The sequence below is a fragment of the Ipomoea triloba genome, chromosome 11, assembly GCF_003576645.1.
Source record: "Ipomoea triloba cultivar NCNSP0323 chromosome 11, ASM357664v1".
In the NCBI taxonomy this organism is placed as follows: domain Eukaryota; kingdom Viridiplantae; phylum Streptophyta; class Magnoliopsida; order Solanales; family Convolvulaceae; genus Ipomoea; species Ipomoea triloba.
In genome coordinates this window covers 18,798,437-18,817,489 of record NC_044926.1, presented here as the reverse complement: position 1 = coordinate 18,817,489, position 19,053 = coordinate 18,798,437, and the positions used below count along the sequence as shown (strand labels likewise).

At 35.0% G+C, this 19,053-nt stretch overlaps 3 protein-coding genes across 3 annotated transcripts; 1 reads left to right on the top strand and 2 right to left on the bottom strand.

Annotated features, from left to right (window-relative positions):
* Positions 1–771: 771 nt before the first annotated feature.
* On the bottom strand, positions 772–1,714 carry LOC115996026. The gene is made up of 2 exons (XM_031235170.1): positions 1,652–1,714; positions 772–1,527 (listed from the first exon to the last, which is right to left on the bottom strand). Exons 1-2 carry the CDS (start codon positions 1,712–1,714, stop codon positions 772–774), a joined length of 819 nt encoding a protein of 272 aa, XP_031091030.1.
* A 5,922-nt stretch (positions 1,715–7,636) lies between these two features.
* Positions 7,637–8,310, top strand: LOC115996025. Its single transcript, XM_031235169.1, has 2 exons — positions 7,637–7,982; positions 8,279–8,310. Exons 1-2 carry the CDS (start codon positions 7,637–7,639, stop codon positions 8,308–8,310), a joined length of 378 nt encoding a protein of 125 aa, XP_031091029.1.
* A 50-nt stretch (positions 8,311–8,360) lies between these two features.
* Positions 8,361–14,209, bottom strand: LOC115996716 (protein-L-isoaspartate O-methyltransferase 1-like). The gene is made up of 4 exons (XM_031236091.1): positions 13,932–14,209; positions 12,258–12,528; positions 10,399–10,563; positions 8,361–8,867 (listed from the first exon to the last, which is right to left on the bottom strand). Exons 1-4 carry the CDS (start codon positions 14,184–14,186, stop codon positions 8,617–8,619), a joined length of 942 nt encoding a protein of 313 aa, XP_031091951.1. The 5' UTR covers positions 14,187–14,209; the 3' UTR covers positions 8,361–8,616.
* Positions 14,210–19,053: the final 4,844 nt, after the last annotated feature.

The following is a 19,053-nucleotide window of genomic DNA, read 5'->3' as shown; positions in this document are numbered from 1 at the left end:
GGTAGCTCCTTTGTACGCCACATACTTACCTTCAGGGCTCCGTAGTATCACCTTCTGCTCAGCACATATTATCTTGGCTTTATATTTGCCCAGCCAATCCATCCCCAACACTACATCAATGTCTTTCAACTCGAACTCTATCAAGTTTGCTAGGAAGTCTATGCTATTTATTTTTATAGGTACATCCTTATGCAGATACCTACAAGCTACCACACTACCCGTTGGGGTCTTTACAGCTATTCTTACTTCAGAGGTTGGTTCCCAACCTACTTTCCTAGCATAGGTAGTGGATACAAAAGAATTCGTAGCACCCGAGTCAAATAAGACATACACAGGTGTGGATTTAGCAGAGAAAATACCTGTAACCACGTCACCAGCTTCCGCCTGAACCCTGTTCATCACGTAGATGCATCCTTGACTGTTAATCCTGTTGCTATTATTCTGAGTCTGGTTATTTCCATTGTTCCTATTGTTGTTGTTCTGATTGTTGCCATTGCTCCTTAAGTTTGACTTGTTACCGTTGTTGCCTTCGTTCCTATTCTGACTCTGTGGGTTTCCTTCCCTATTCATATAACACTCAAAGGAACGGTGCCCCATCGCATTGCAAGTATAGCACTTCACCAGGTTCCCTTGACAATCCGCTCCTGGGTGGTCCTTCCCGCATTTCTTGCAGTGGAAATGCCTGTATGTCCTCTGATTCTTCTGTGCCGATCCCTGCACTGGGTATCCACGACCATTTCTATGTCCATTTCTCCCTTGGAAATTCCTATTCTATCCTGAGTGGGAAAACTTGGGCTTCTTCTCCCCCTGTTGATGATTCTCTTCATTTCTTCTTTTGTTATTCCCATTGATCTCCCTCTGGATCTGCTGGACTCGACAATGGCGGGCTGCCATATTATATGCATCCTCCAATGTCTGACAATTGAACATGCTCAACCCCTTTTGAGTCTCGAAGTTGAGTCCCCGTATGAACTTGCTTGCCTTGCCAGGCTCATCGGGAACTAAGGTGGGGGCAAATCTGGCTAAATTGATAAACTCTAAGTAATACTCCTGAACTGTTTTATTTCCCTGTCGCAGGTGCAGAAACTCATCGTACTTTGCCACCCTAATGTGCTCAGGGTAAAACTTCTCTCTCATAGCGTCTTTGAATGCTTCCCAACCAAAATCAGGTCGTTGTTGTAGTGCTGGACCAACAGCAGCCCACCATAGATCTGCCTGCTGCTGCAGATAATAAACTGCTATGTCTACTCGTCGGTCTGCTGGGCAGTTGACGGCATCGTATAGCTTATCGAATGCCCGCACCCAATCTTCTAACACAAGAGGGTCTTCTTGCCCCAAGAAGGTAGGAGGGTTTCGTTCTGCTACAATTTTAACCATATCATTTCCATTTCCCTGGTTGTTTTGGAGCAAAGCCTGTGTTAACTGGGCCAGCTGCTGCATAGTTTGGGCTAATTCGGCATTGGTGGGAACATTGCCTGCCTGGCCACCCTGATTTTCAACATTCATTCTAGGAGGCATTGCAATTCTCTACAGAGAAAGTACTAATATCTTCAGGGTAATCCTACCTTACATTTACATACAGCAAATTACAAGGGAAGCACTTATGCACATATTCACATACTCCACCATTGCAAAACATGAAATGACATACCTGAAAGATGCACACCCTCGGGGTGCCAACTTGTAACTCCCCAAACAATACATAGCTATCCATATACAAAACATAATAATAAATACTTTAAAGAAATAAATCTCACAATCTCACTGCGCAGTTTCAAACTTAGGTTCTAATCACAACCTTAGGTCTATAATTCATATTCTAGGCCCAATCATAACCTAGGCTCTGATACCAACTTGAAACACCCAATTTTTATGTTCTCAAAAGTTACTATTTATAGCACTTTTAAATATGGAAACCTTCCAAAATTAGAAAGCCGAAATAGGCAACACCTTTATTTAGAAACTAGTCACATTCCAACATATGAAAATAAACTGTTTAATGTACTCATGAACCAAAGGGTGTTACCGCCACACCTAAACTAACTATAGCAAGATGTAAGGCTAAACCACCACAACTCAAATAAAATGATGAACTCCTAAAATGGTATAACTCCAAAACCTTATTACATAATATCCACCTAATACGGTCTATTGGCGCGCTCTTCAAGCTTCTATTACTTCCTGTTATCACAGAATTCAAAACAACACAAAACACAAAATTAGCAAATTGCTAAGTAAGAAACTACTCCACCCCGTAAAGCAAACACCCAAGAATAAAGATTTACTCAATTAATTTTTTAAAACATTAACCACTAACGTTTAATCTTTCGACCATTTTGAAAACCACATATATATTCTTATAATAAAATATAATCCACTTATAAATAAATAAATTAATTAATTAATTAAATACGCTTATGGAAGAACAATATCCCATAAAGGGAACAATCAATATCCCGTAAAGGGAATAATCCATATCCCGCGAAGGGAACAATCCATATCCCGCGAAGGGAACAATCCATATCCCACGAAGGGAACAATCCATATCCCACGAAGGGAACAATTCATATCTTCCATAAGACTTTCTTCATAAAATTTTCTTTTAATGTATATATATTTAACCACCAAAACATTTTAACCCTTCGGCTCAAAACTCAATTGTCCAAAATCAAATATTTAAATACACTTATTTCCAAATTCGCAAATTAGAAAAATATTGATAATTCATATCTCAATTAAATTTACCAATCAACCATTGTGAAATACACCTTTGACATTTGATAGTACATAATTAAATATACTAAAAAAAAATGCACGCATACATACACTCACTTATAAATTAACAAGTCACGAATCTAGTATATATATACGTTGCCAGTATCATCTATGAACAATAGAAATCTAAAAAAAAATAACACTATATATATTCCTACGGCAATTTGCTTATATACGCATATATATACGCATATATATATATATATATATATATATATATATATATATATATATATATATATATATATATATATATATATATATATATGAAAGACAATTAGATAGGTTCACATTCATATTTAAATAGGTAGGTACATGTATATATAATTACGTACGTCTATATATTATATATAATTCTATTAAAAAAATTATACATATATATATATACGGCACATACTAAATAGATAATATCTACATTTAATATTATTTTTTTTAAAGATAAATATCATTTGGTCATGCATACAGCATACTACTAGTATACATAAAGATAGTTTTGAAATCAATACATATAATTTAACTATACGTATAGATATATAACTAATACATAAAATTTAACTATACGTATAGATATATAAATAATAAATACATAAAATTTAACTATACGTATAGATATATAAATAATATACACAATGAATTTAACTATACGTATAGATATATAAATAATATACACAATGAATCATATACATCACATCATTCACCAAATAATATACACAATGAATCATATACATCACATCATTCACCAATAAATATACACAATGAATCATATACATCACATCATTCACCAATAAAATACATTTCTATCACAACTTTCAAAGAGAATCCATCTAAATCATATTTTTTTCAAAATTTCAAATACAAGGTAAAAATCATCTTTAGTGGACATAAAAACTTACCGTAAATACTTATTTCTTCGAAATTCCTCTAAACCTTCAGTTGCTCACGCGCTCCCCTTCTATCACCCATCACCATCATCCAACCAAATAAAAATACAAGAGAAACAACATACACATAAACATACATTCTCAACCAAAATCCTACAACTAAACTACCCAAAATGAAAACAATTAAAATAGATAACTTACTAGACTTGTAGGATTACTTCAACCTTTTGAGGAATGTTTGAATAAGGAGGATGGAAGTTTTATATATATTTTTTTTTACTGAACGGCAATGTGTATCAAGAAGAAAGGAGATTTTTTTTTTTTTAAAGATGATGGTCTCGGCTAAGGGAAGAAGAAGGAAAAGGCAAAATTATTTCATCCTCATAAATACATGACTTATATAAAATAAAGAATAACTTATTTAGAATTAAAACTTAGGTAACTGCCAATCATAATAATTTTGATTCAGAAATAATAAAGGAAAAGATATTACATATATATTATATAGACATGCTACTCTCATAAAATATATATACTACTTTCATATATAAAGTTATATATGAATATAATACATATATACATCCACACGTTAGACTATATATATCCCTATTTCCATACAGTACTTTATATATATGATTTATCTATGGAAGGAATATATAGAGTTTATATATTTATATATCATAGTCTACCTGTACACATATATATGCCCAACTATTAATATATATTAAATAAATATATCCTTATAACCTACGTACACAAATTATATACATACCTAATTTACTCTAAATATTCTACTTGAAATTTCAATAGCTATCCATATAACATATCTATATATATGTACCAACAATATTTATATATTATGTACGTTGAAAACATAATAATAATAATAATAATAATAATAATANTAATATACACAATGAATCATATACATCACATCATTCACCAATAAAATACATTTCTATCACAACTTTCAAAGAGAATCCATCTAAATCATATTTTTTTCAAAATTTCAAATACAAGGTAAAAATCATCTTTAGTGGACATAAAAACTTACCGTAAATACTTATTTCTTCGAAATTCCTCTAAACCTTCAGTTGCTCACGCGCTCCCCTTCTATCACCCATCACCATCATCCAACCAAATAAAAATACAAGAGAAACAACATACACATAAACATACATTCTCAACCAAAATCCTACAACTAAACTACCCAAAATGAAAACAATTAAAATAGATAACTTACTAGACTTGTAGGATTACTTCAACCTTTTGAGGAATGTTTGAATAAGGAGGATGGAAGTTTTATATATATTTTTTTTTACTGAACGGCAATGTGTATCAAGAAGAAAGGAGATTTTTTTTTTTTTAAAGATGATGGTCTCGGCTAAGGGAAGAAGAAGGAAAAGGCAAAATTATTTCATCCTCATAAATACATGACTTATATAAAATAAAGAATAACTTATTTAGAATTAAAACTTAGGTAACTGCCAATCATAATAATTTTGATTCAGAAATAATAAAGGAAAAGATATTACATATATATTATATAGACATGCTACTCTCATAAAATATATATACTACTTTCATATATAAAGTTATATATGAATATAATACATATATACATCCACACGTTAGACTATATATATCCCTATTTCCATACAGTACTTTATATATATGATTTATCTATGGAAGGAATATATAGAGTTTATATATTTATATATCATAGTCTACCTGTACACATATATATGCCCAACTATTAATATATATTAAATAAATATATCCTTATAACCTACGTACACAAATTATATACATACCTAATTTACTCTAAATATTCTACTTGAAATTTCAATAGCTATCCATATAACATATCTATATATATGTACCAACAATATTTATATATTATGTACGTTGAAAACATAATAATAATAATAATAATAATAATAATAATACAAGGGTCAAAAATAATAATAGTGAGGTTATAAGGAATCAAATGAATTTAGGACCCAAAGGATTTAAAAGAGTACAGATGGAAAAGAATTCTTAAGTCGGACAGAAGAAAGGAAAATACCGGGTATCACAATATGAGATAAAGCTTATGACCGGGTGGAGTGGGGTTTTTTAGGAAGGGTGATGGAGAGGTTGGGTTTTAGTGAGAGATGGGTGCAGCTTATGCAGATTTGTGTGTCTACAGTGAGCTATAAAATTTTAGTTGAGGGTAAGGAGTGGGGGCCGATAAATCCCTCTAGGGGTTTACGGCAGGGGGATCCTCTTTCGCTTTGTCTGTTTATCACTGTAGCCGAGAGTTTGAGTGAGATGTTGCGAGTGTGTGAGAATGATGGGGCTTTACATGGAATTTCTGTTGCTAGAGGGGCTCCTAGTATTACCCACCTTTTTTTCGCCGATGATTGTTTGTTCTTTTTTAGAGCAAATAGTTTGGAGGCAGGTTGTGTTAAGGAGATTCTAAGGGAATACGGGATGGCTAGTGGACAGAATCTGTGGTCAAGTTTGGTAGTAATGTTGAGAGGGAGGATAAGGAGGCTGTTTGTGAGATACTTGGTATTCGTGAACAGCTCGTTCGGGGAACTTATTTGGGGCTGCCTGGGTATGTGGGTAGGCGTAAGCAGGAGATTCTGGGGTTTGTAAAGGATAAGGTGCGTGGCAGAATTTTACATTGGGGTAATAGATTCCTTTCTTGAGGGGGAAGGGAGGTGTTGCTTAAAACGGTTCTTCAAAGTATCCCAAATTACGCCATGTCTGTTTTCCTCTTTCCAAAGGGTTTATGTGATGATATTGAAAAATTAATGAATTCCTTTTGGTGGGGTTGTGAGAATAAAAGGTCGGGGATTAGGTGGAGCACTTGGGCAGATTTATGTCAGCCGAAGGGTTTAGGGGGAATGGGATTCCGTCGGGTGAGAGAAATGAATCTTGCAATGTTGGGAAAGCAGGGGTGGAAGTTCATAAATGAGCCGGATGCTTTAGTCTCTAGAGTTTTTAAAGCTCGCTATATCCCTTGGTGCTCTTTTATTGATGCGGGGAGGGGGTCGAATCCGTCCTTTGTTTGGTCCAGTATTCGTGAGACCCAATCTTTCCTACGGGAAGGGGTGAGGTGGCGAATAGGGAATGGGGAAAGGGTGAGGGTGTGGGGAGATCCTTGGCTTCCAGATAATGATAATTCTCTTGTGTCTACTCCTGAGCCTACTTATCTAAATAGCCCTCTTGTAAAATCTCTCTTTGTTAGTGGTACTACCTCTTGGGATGTGGAGTTGGTAAGAGACATTTTTTGCACAAGGGATAGTTCACTCATTTTGAGTCTTCCAACCTTCTCTTTGCCTATAAATGATTCTTTGTTTTGGAATAGGGAAGAAAGTGGTATGTATTCTGTGCGTAGTGCATATAGGCTTACTCGGGGCTTGTGTGTGAGAAGTGTGAATACTGATTGGACTGGTGTTTGGAATATGAAGCTGCCGCAGAAATTGAAATGTTTTTTTTGGACCATGTGTTCTATGAAACTCCCAACTAAAGATGCTTTAATTGTAAAACAGGTGCGTTGTGATCCTACGTGCCCTTTATGTGGTTCAGCGGTTGAGACTGCAGTCCATCTATTTGCAAACTGTAGCTATGCTCATGAGTGTTGGAGGATCCTTGATAGTGAATGGAGTATGGGCTATATGGATTCGGTTCAGGGATGGGTAGATGAAATGTGGGAGACATTGTCTAGAGAGATGTGTGAAAAGGTGGTGGTGGTTTGTTGGACTATATGGGAGAATCGAAATGACATGGTATGGAATAGCCAGTGTAAGGATCTCGTTTCTCTTATTTGGCAGGCGATGGCTTTTGTGCATAATTGGAAAGCTGTTCACCTTGATTATGCATGCGCTCGAAGTCATACAGTGGTTACTAGTTTGGGGCAGTGGCAGCCTCCTCCTTGTCAGTTTTTGAAAATCAATATTGATGTTGCTATGGATTTTGTTAATAGGAGGATGGGCTTTGGGTGGGTTGTTAGAGACGCTGAAGGGGTGGTGGTTGGAGTGGCTATGAGGTGTATGGAGGGACTGTTTTCGGTGAAGGAGGCCGAGGCTATGGGAGCTCGGGAGGCCCTTAGTTGGTTAAAGCGTCGTGGATGGCGGCATGTGATTATGGAATCTGATGCTCAGGTTGTCACTTTGGCGGTGCAGCAGCCTAGAAATGCAACTCCGTTTGGTGGTTTGATAAGTGAGATTTGTGAACTCTTACAGCAGCTTGAGTCAGTTACTTTTGTTTATGTTCATCGTAGTTTAAATATGCCGGCTCATGTGTTAGCAAAGGAGTCTTTTAATTTCCCAAATGGTGAGTTGTGTGAGTTTTTTGATTCCATTCCTCTTTGTTTATCAAGTTTGGTTTGTACGTACTCTATTATGAATGAATGAAGTTGTGTGGTTTTGGTTTTTCAAAAAAAAAAAAAAAAAAGAAGCAGACCGCATCTGAACTCTACTCCAATAATTCACCTTACAAAGTGAAACATAATTCATAGTATAATAACCCAAAGGGGTAGAGCTCAAGTAGCAACTAAACTTCTTTGTGCGGGAAAAACTCCAAGATAACTCAGATTCGATTCTCACAAGTGATAATTCTCTTTGGGCCAGCTCATGTACCTCTACAAGCGAACAAAGATTAATCAGGTAAACCCAGATCATTAAACAAACAAAGAAAGACTCGAAGCACTGGTTAAATAAAATAAAATAAAATAAAATAAAAAAGTCCACAGTATAATGATTGCCGTTACATAGATCAGCAAACAGACATTATAAAATATTCAGAATAGTATAAAAACCATCTTATTTAAATACTACTCCCATTAGCTAGGATTTGAAGGTAGCACCTATACAGAAAGCCAAAGTAAGATAAAAACAAGAAGATAATTACATATGCAGTTCGACCCACACGACCAAAGTACGGACTGCAGAGAGAGCCGAGAGCAGTCTTAAGAGCCCTTTAGCTGAGCTTCTCGACTGGTCAGGGGAACGTATCTCACAGAAGTCTCACTTCGAACACTGACACTGCCATCTAAATTCTTGTCCACCACCTTCAAGTCCTGGAAGAAGGTTCCCACCGGAATGACCATCCTGCCGCCTGGCTTCAGCTGATCTATGAGTTCTTGCGGAATGTCACCTGCTGCTGCTCCCACGTGGATGGCGTCATATGGGGCGTGCTCCGGCCAACCCTTCCTCCCGTCTATTACGGGGACAAAAATAATCACATGCATCTCTAAATGCTAAATTGTATGCCACTTCAATAACATGTTATTGGTCAAATATATCACAAGTATTAGAGGCGGCCAAATCCCAGGCCGGGCTCGGGCAACTTGTGTTGCTTTTGCCCAGACCTGAGCCGTACCTAGGCTGGTTTCAAGCTGGGCCACTGGTTTTTTTTTTTAGGACTTGAACCGGCCCTCTACAAGCCAATTCCTGTCCGAGCTAAGTCGGGCCTAGGCCCACTTTTCAGGGCTGGTTCGACCCTGAACCGGCCCATGACCACCACTAACAAGTAGGGATGTCAATTTAACCCGCCCCCGATGGGGAAAACCGATCCCCGCCCCGACGGGGGCGGGGTCGGGGATTTTTTTCGGGGAACGGGGGCGGGGATGGGGCCAATTTGCCAATCCCTGTCGGGGACGGGGACGGGGAGGGCATTCCCCGCCCCGGCCCCGACCCCGAATCCCCGTTAAATATTATATAATATATAATATATATTTATATAATATAATATATAATATACTTAGATTGTTGTGAACATGCATCTAGTTAGATAATTTGTTAGATACTTAGATTGTTGTCGACATAGTATATATACAAAACAAGTTGTCATTCAAATTTAATTTGTATTTTTTATTATTTGAATCATTCAAATGTGCACACAGTATATTTACTTAGATGGTTGTGCACACAGTATATTTACAAAACAAGTTTTTGTCATTCAAATATCTGGTTTGCATTATGCTACATGCCTACATATAGTTTATTAATTTTACTGTGTTTGATGTTTATATCAAACTAATTTTATTTTATCAAATTATTACTCGGTATTATTAATGAAGAGTTGGCTAGTTGAGGACTACTACTTGAGCCTTGAGAGTTAAAAAATTGAGAATTGAAGATTTGAAGTTCATTTGTTTTGTTATGTACTTATGTTTGGACTTTGGACTTCAGAGGAGTTTGAAACAATTTAATAATTCAAGGCTTAACAATATGAAATTTTCATAATATTAGTATTTTTTTTAAAATTGGCATAATTCAAGAAAATTCCCCGCGAGGATTCCCCGTACCCGAAAATCCCCGCGGGGACGGGGATGGGGAATTATTCCCCATCCCCGCCGGGGAACGGGGCGGGGTCGGGGAATGGGGAGAGGTTTCGGGGGCGGGGACCCCATTCCCCGCCTCGCCCCGCCCCGTTGCCATCCCTACTAACAAGTATGCCAAATCATTTTAGGCGAGGGTGTAGCTGTTTGGCTAAACAAACCCAGACACAGCAATTGTCATGTGCAAATATTGCCCTTTACCATATTTCCATGCTATGCCAATTGCCAAGTCTATTTTTGGGTTACTTTCCTGGATTATGCATCGTTTTACCCCTCTAAGCAGGAAATCCAGAGAAAAGTTACCATATATTGGCATAGACATTTAATGGACATTAAATCATAATTCCATCAAACTTCAACTCAACAAGATTTTCCATAAGAATATCCATATGAAACTAAAACACATACCACCAACGTGCAGTGAGAGGGATCCTTCTTTTAACAATGGAGCAGCTGCGCTTTTCTCAACATTCTTTATAGACCAGGCAGCCAACTCGGGGATATGCTCCACACCAACTGCCCGACCTTGTGGTCCAACCATTAGTGCGAAACAAGCTGTGAGATACCCAGTTCCTAAATGACAGAACCATCATAATTATATTATTATATTATTAAAAAAATACACTAAGTTAAAAGAATTAATAGAAGTTGTCATAAGATGATGAATACTAATAAGCTTTGAAGCAATCTAACTACAAAATATTGACACCGCAGAAGATTGATTATTGATGCACGGAAATATTAATATATTCTTTAGATGTTGCAGCAAACGGGTTTAAAAACTGTACATTAGAGATTTAGAGCTAGGTCTGTTCTTGGAACATATTAGCAGCCAATCCCGGGCATATTTCTAGCACAAGTCCTGTTACTGGATCATCATCAAAGCCAATTACAGTCATATTTCAGATACAAGACCAGCACTTAGATCATTAGAAGCCAATCCTTTTTCACATTTCAACAAACAAGTCTTGAGACAATTCTCATTAGAAGCCCATTTTTTGGGCACAAGACCCATTTTTGGATAAAATTGGAAGACAATCCCATGCACAGTTTTACACACAGCAATATAAGGACAAATCTAGAAGTTGGAGAAGATAAAGGACTTGAATAAATCTATGTACCCCTTTTATGCCAAATCTATGATTGGATGGTGAGAAGAGAAAAGTGTTCACTCCAACTTCAACTGCAATTGCAATATTGGCTAGCCTCATTGACTTGAAACCTAAACTGTTTTCATTGAATTTGAAATCAAACTGGAACAAAGCTAAGGTTGTAAAGGCAGGTGTAAATTTAAATTGATGTTCTTCCCAATTCTTAATCCAATTATTCTTATATCTTAGCCTTCTCTTCTGTTCGTCAGTCTTTGATGAGCCTCTCATTGTATTCACTTCATTAAAACTGAGCTGACAGTATAACCAGATTGAAACATTCTGGCAAACAAAAAATTAAACCAGCTTGGCACAATCATCTTGTGAAACACTAGATAAATATAAATGAGCTTTTGGCATTGCCGCATTGGTTGGTTTTCAGAAAGCCAATGATTTCAACAAGCATAACTTAGTTAATGTGTCATATGGTCACAAGAACATTATTTTTAACCAACAGTTGTAACAGATAGGTGTTGTATGATGACAGCATGGCGCTGCATTGTTCATTATTTCGACAGAGCCTTGGAGAGCAGAGAATGCAAAATACAACCAAATCATAGAACTACGATAACCAGGCCAAATCCTCAATCAACAGAAATTAAGATGCAATTGACATTGTTCCAGGAAAGACAAAACCCCAAATATTGACTAGTGTAACAGAAATAAAAATTCCTATGAATCAATTCCAGCAATGGTCCCTCAACTTTTATGAAATTTCCATCTTTAGTGCTTATGTTTCATTTTATCCATTAGATGTGCATGACTTTGAAAAAATTACCAGTTGAGGTCCTTCCAACCAACTTTCCAATCCAAAATCATCACATGTAATGGATAAAGCTGAAAAAATTACCATTTGACCGGAAGGACCAAAAGTGTCAATATGTATATAGTGATGTGCAAATAGTGGAAGAAAAGGACTATAAGTGGACATGCCACATTAACCGAGGGACCAAATGTGGAATAAATTAAAATGTATAAAGATTAATTTGTGCTATATTTCAAGGCAATATGATAAGTGATAATCACTACATGGAGATTAGAATCTGTATATCCAAACATATACATCACACAATAAATGGTAGCATATTCTTTAAAAGGTTGTGAACTTTTGATTTGTACCTGAACCAACATCTAAGGCATGCATGCCCGGTTGCAACCTGTCCTCCAACAATTCGAGACACATGGCATGCATGTGGGGTGCAGAGATAGTGGCATTGTAACCTATACTCATTGGGCTGTCAATGTAAGGTGGTGTACCCTCAGGCACAAACAAAGCCCTGTCAATATTTTGCATTACTTCCGCTACCTTCTCTGATTTGATCACGCCATACCTCGTCAACTGATCAATCATTCCCTTATTTCCATTCAAAGTGCTTCCACTCCAAAATCGCTGCGGAATAACACAAACCAATATTGAAATAATAGATAACACATAGGCCCATTTCATGACCTGTTCAAGGTTCACGAATATAATGAAAACAAGGATAAAGAAAAGTAGATGGACAGTTAAACAATATATGAAAAAGTCAATCACATATCATGTGCACATGAACAAGAAGAAAAATGAAGGCAAACTAGTAGTTATATTTCATTAAAAGTCAGTACAAACAATATTCCAGCTAGTCTAAGGTCTTAAAATGCATTTAGAGTATAACAAAATTGAATGGAGAAATAGATATGTTTAGCAGTTCAAAAACATTGAATGAAGGTTATTATGGAAAGTTGAGTACATATTAATATTTAAAAGTGTCATATAGTGTCCAGCTACAACAACAATCAAGCAGAGTTCTTCTGATATTACAAAAATTAAGATAAATTCTCACAACTTCCAAAGGAAAAAAATTTATAAAAAGAATAGTTATACTTCCTTTTATGATTGTTGTACACACGCCAAAATTGGTTAGAAGCAATATTGCCCTTCTTCACATGTGTGAAAAGATTATTTACCTACTCCTTTCATATAAATGCCAAAGCAATGAAGTATTCAGCATCACAGCCATCTTATCTTTACTCTAGTATTTCCCACCTCTATATCTCTAGTCATTAGTAGCCTATTACTACATATGACAAGAAAAAGAAAAAGCAATCTTCACATTTTAACAAACTCTTGATTTAGATTCTTAAATAAACAAGTAGAACACAAACTCCATACTCGGAATCACACAGCTGGAGAGAACAAAGATAATTTTTAGCAATAATCGTCCATCAACTGATCAACTCACGTAGTCACTTATCAAATAATAAACAAATGAATAATGATCATCAGCCAGCGCAAAGGTACTGCCTTCCAGAATTCACCCCAATTCACAAAATAATTTGGAAAATAACTTAATTTCTTCAAGTAAAATATGCTGGATTTTCCCAGTGTATATATTAGGACCTTAATTACGTGCTGCAATATGGTTGAACTTGAAAACTATATAAAGCATGTATTGATGGGATAAGGATATACATTATACAGCACTTAAGTTATAGGTTCTGAGTAAGTATGGGGCAAAGCGGCTAATGTTACAAGTGAGAGGATATCAACTACGACGGAAGATCAATGCCGCTTCTCCTGCTACGAGATTAAGTTTCTCGTAGATTATTCAGTAAAATTAGACTATACTTATTTCCACTTTCGCTACGAGGTTTCTCATAAATTTTATTCATTCCGCTGCTACGAGATTAGGTTTTTTATAGATTCTATTCCGTAAATTTAGACTATACTTATTTCTAACAAAATGAAGCAATTAATAAACCTTGAGTTTGGAGAGTGTAAGCGATCGAGAGAGAGAGAAGGAGAGAGATTACCTCCATGGCAGAGAAGAGAGAATTGCCGGTGAAGAGGTTGGGCGACGGGAGACGGAAGAAGGAAGAGACGAGGACGAAAGAGGCGGTGGAGACAGTAGGTGGGCGAAGCTTTTGATGGCGGTGGAGATGGAGGTGAGGGGTGAAGGCTAAAGGAGGAGGAGGAGGAGGACTAAAAGGCGCACGATAGCGGAGAGCATACGCTACTGCTGAGTAGGAGAGAGATACGGAAGGGGACGTCATCTTCACTCTCACCATTCTTCTCGCCTTTAATTTGCAATCTCTCTCTCTCTCTCTCTCTCTCTTTCTCTCTGTACAGATTTCGCACGCACTCGTATTCCTTCTCGCACGTGATGGACGCTTCTATTATCTTCTCGGGCCTTCATCAGCTTCCATTGGATCCCATTGTAAACCCAGCCCAAAACAACCCATTTATATATACTACAACCCAATTCAAGGCAAATTATGTCCACACAGTTGGACAAATTATGCTATGGCCCGGTCAAGCTGGACCCGAATCCATATTCATAATTTTAAAATTCTATATTCACAATTTTAGATCTCAATATATATAAAATTACATTACTCAATATTTATAATTTTTAAACTCTATATTCACAATTTTGTTATATATATTCAAAAATTGTGTTATATTAAATATAAAGTTATGTAATTGCAAATATAGTTGTAATTGTGAATATAGAATTCAAAATTTATGAATATTGAGTAATGTAATTTTGTATATTGAGATCTAAAATTGTGAATATAGAGTTCTAAAATTGTGAACATGAACTTGGCATAACAGCCGACACAATTGTGTCCCAATTATTATACCATGGACCAGGGTTCATATTATAAAAATTATGTACTTTCAATTACCGCATTGTGTACCTACATTTAGGCAAATTATACTGTGCACCACGTACGTAAACGACGTCGTTTTGAGCATTGTAAATTAATCGTCTCTTTTTTTGGAAATCACGTTTCCCGTTTCGGCCGGTCTATGTATTATGTTAATATTCTGCGTATTCTAGGTAATCGTTTTGTGTATTTCAGGCAATCATTCTGCGTATTCTAGGCAAAGTAACACATGTTGTGATGTGTTTGTGCATTCGAATATTTAGGAGGATGAGTTCTGTGTATTTTGTGTCAATATTCTGTGTATTCATGTTATTAACACATGTTGTGATGTGTTTATGCATTCGAATGTTAGGAGGATGAGTTCTGTGTATTGTATGCCAATATTCTGTGTATTCTGGGCAAACATTCTGTGTATTATAGGCAAACGTTCTATGTATTCTAGATAATGATTATGTGTATTATAGATAATGAATTCCCTGGAGTCATTCGCGTCCGCGTCCACTAACATCGAAACGACGTCGTTTTGGATCGTGGTGCACATTGCTATGTGCACCGTGGTGCAGGGTATAACGATTGCTACATTTACCCGTTTCTATATATGTAAACAAATAACTTAATAATTGCTAACACATAATATGATAGTTACAGTTATAGAAATTGTCAACTACATGTACAGAATGTGTCAACTACCAATACAGAATTTGAATGTTATTTTTGGACCAGGGTCTGGTTCATGGTATAATTTGCCGCTATTTCATGTGTTGACCACAGTCCAAAACAATGTCGTTGAATAATATGAGTTCGAATAGTGTACTTTACTTTAAGTGTTTAGAATAATGAAACTTCCGTGGTAAGATAATGTATTTTATAAGTTAGAATAATGTATTTTGTGAGTTAGAATAATGTACATTATGAGTTACAAAAATGTATGGTGCAACGGGTCACGTAAAAAAATAATAATTACGCGAAACAACATCATTTTTTTTACCACGATGGTCCGACCACCGTCCACGCAATAATTGTTGTCAATTCAATACTTGGGGCAAATTATATTGTAGACCATGATCCATATTTCAAGGTGGATCCATATTAATATATTGAATGTACGTATACTACAATCCAATTCATTGTTTCGGCAAATTATATTGTGGATCAATAAATGTACATTTTTAATATATTAAATGTACATTATCTGTGTACTAAAAATTCATTATCTAATAGTATACAAAACAATGTATCTTTAGTACTTAAATAATGTACTTTCAAAAAATATATGCTATTCTTGAGAATTTAGGAATAGTTTAGTGCTAGAGGACTCAATTAGAATAGTTATTCACCTTGCAAAGAGAATATATCATTTTTGAAAATACTATATTCACAAGAATATAATGACTTATCAAAAGAGATAATAAATCTATTCTCAAAATTGTTATTTTATTCCTAACTTATTTCATAACCTAAACATGCTGTAATAGTTTTCAAATTCTAATGATTTGATCTGATTATGAAAATTATGGAAGATACAACTCGATTCTCACCCATGTGAATGGAGTAAAACATTTGTCCAGTTCCCTACCACTTAGTGTGTTGACCGTTGGGACGGAAGATTAGACTTCTGACTATCGACTAGAATGATACTTTGGAAAACACAGAAAAAAAAATTATGGAAGAACATAGCTATCATAGATTTTTTTTTTTTTTTTCAAAATTAGTCCAACAAGATACAACAAGGGAATAATAAGACATGGCTTTAACAGGGCTACTATAACCACTCGTGGATAGACCTTATCCAAAAATGAGTTCAACCATATTATGTAGTGGGCAAAAATTTTACAAATATAAAAAGTAACATTCAAATTTTTTACTTCCCTTTTATAAATTGTTTTTTTTTAACAATGTAATATTTGTTCATGCATATTTTCTTAGTAAATTATTTTGGGGACTAAGGTCCATCTTGTAAGGTGGAACTGGGTTTTGAATGTTCACAATTTACCTTTTAAAAATTCACAATTTGTATACTACGAACACACAAGGTGAATGTTCACAATTTAACTTTTAAAAATTCACAATTTGTATATTACGAGCGCACAATGCTAACATACACAATTTATATTCTAAAAGTTTACAATTCCAATACTAAAAATACATAGTTTAAGATCAAAATTCACATTGCAAGGTAGACCTTAGTCTATGGTATAACAACTCTACTTTCTCAACATATTAAAGCAAAAAGAGTCAATGATCCAACTGGGATTTAAACTTATGACTTTCCATTTAAGAAGCTACAGATGTGTCATTAAGCTACAAGCTACTTGCCATTTTACTTTCCTCTCATACGTTGTTTTCTTTGTTTCTTCATTTTACTTTCCTCTCATACGTTGTTTTCTTTGTTTCTTCTTTTTCTCTTTGGAGTTTGGATAGACCTTATCCATCTTAATAAATCAAGGGCAATTTATAACAAAAAGCTCTTGATTTGGTCTCAAATGATCAACTCAAACACTTTAACCATCTTTGTGGATATGAAAGATGATAGAAAAACAGTGAAAGGTGATTAGATTTGCATTAGAACAAGGAGAACAATTCTTTTGGTAAAAAAGTGAGGATTGTTCATCAGTCATCGGAGTACCCCATATGGCATTAACTCTATATGTATGCATGCATATATATATATAGAAAAAAATGTATTTTTAGTTGCTCAAATCATCATTACTAGTCATTTTTAGTGCCTAACTTTTTACCATTGCAATATACACCTCTAACTCTTCAAAAAAAGTTAAAGTTTTAACCCTTAATCAACAAAATTACTAAACCCAATTACAAGTTTACTTAATAGATATGCATTTTTATTACTTTTTAATGTTTCTTTTAAAAAATGGTCAAATAAGTTCTCTAACTTTATATGAGAAGGCAATAAAGTCATTAAACTTTTGAAAGTTACCATTGAACTCATGGACATACTATTTTCGTGCCTTAAAGCCCCAAAACTAATTGATGACTTGTAATAACAGGTCATTACCGTTCCAACAAGACTCTGACAACTCCAACGACACTTTGGCGATCGGCTACGGTCCTCGGTTGCCTTTGAAGAAGGAGACCCAAAGGCGACTAGTTTGGTTGAGCGACGGTCAACAACAACCAATGACGACCTACACAACGGTAATCTGTTGGTTACTGATAAATTAGACATATTTGACTGATTTTAATAAGTTGTAGTGTTTAATTGCAACTTCTAAAAGTTTATGGGCCTAATTGCATTCTCATGTAAAGTTGGAGGGTATATCTGACCATTTTCTCATGTCTCTTCTTTAATTATAATCTTCTTTATTCTCGATCTTTTATTTGTAAAATTATTTATAAAAAAAAACATGATTTTAAAAAAATCGTGTAGGAAAAATAGGGACCATGTAGCACAATTGAAGAGAAAAATTTTAGGGGGGAACGTTATCAATTCTTTATTTAGCCTATAAAATACCAAAACTAAAAAAAGTTATAAAGAATAAAGATAATAATATTTTAAAATACAATATACTAAGTAAAATTTTAATAGAGTTTAATAGTTTTGTTTGTCTAGGGGGTTATTATTATCAAATGAAAACAATTCCCTCTTATAAAAATTGAATACTAATCTCAGCCACCCATCATGATTGATAAATGGTTGAAGGTTTTAATTTTAAAAAACACACACACACACAAGGTCAATTTTATAATTATTGAAACTTTCAAATTTACAATATTTATAAAACTAACACCGCTATGTTTCTCCTTATTTTTTCAGCAAACCTTAATACTTAATCTACCCAAATAGATGGATCGTATATTAGCCATTAATTAGAAATTTAATTATATGTTGTTGAAAAGAAGACAAAAAATATATAATAAACATTGGCCCATAATAATGCACTTAAAAGTACAAAAATATGCACTCGAAAGTTAAAATTCTACACTCGAAGGCACAAAGATGTGCAATCAAAGCTATTATGGTACAAAAAAATGGGGAGTTATTCAACTTAAGTGTTATTGAAGCAATTAACCTTATAGATCATTTGTAACTTACACAAATTTTATTGGAAATTTAGTTATATATTATTGAAAAGAAGGCAAAAAATATAAGGGAAAATAACATTTTTTCCCCATGAGTTATGTGCATATAGCAGTTTTTTCTTGTGAGTTATTAAAGTGACAGTTTTTCCACCTCAGTTATTTTAAAAGTGGTGGTTTTTCCCATGTGATGTTAAATTGACATTTTTGCCCTTAAACATAACTA

Coding starts and splice junctions, on each gene's coding strand:
- LOC115996026 (XM_031235170.1), bottom strand. CDS start 1,714: ATGGATAGCTATGTATTGTTTGGGGAGTTACAAGTTGGCACCCCGAGG. Junction 1,528..1,651: donor CGAGGGTGTGCATCTTTCAG/GTATGTCATTTC, acceptor CTTTCTCTGTAG/AGAATTGCAATGCCTCCTAG.
- LOC115996025 (XM_031235169.1), top strand. CDS start 7,637: ATGGGCTTTGGGTGGGTTGTTAGAGACGCTGAAGGGGTGGTGGTTGGA. Junction 7,983..8,278: donor GTCTTTTAATTTCCCAAATG/GTGAGTTGTGTG, acceptor TCTTTGGGCCAG/CTCATGTACCTCTACAAGCG.
- LOC115996716 (XM_031236091.1), bottom strand. CDS start 14,186: ATGGTGAGAGTGAAGATGACGTCCCCTTCCGTATCTCTCTCCTACTCA. Junction 12,529..13,931: donor CTCTCTTCTCTGCCATGGAG/GTAATCTCTCTC, acceptor GTTATTCCGCAG/CGATTTTGGAGTGGAAGCAC. Junction 10,564..12,257: donor TGCCTTAGATGTTGGTTCAG/GTACAAATCAAA, acceptor TCTGTCATTTAG/GAACTGGGTATCTCACAGCT.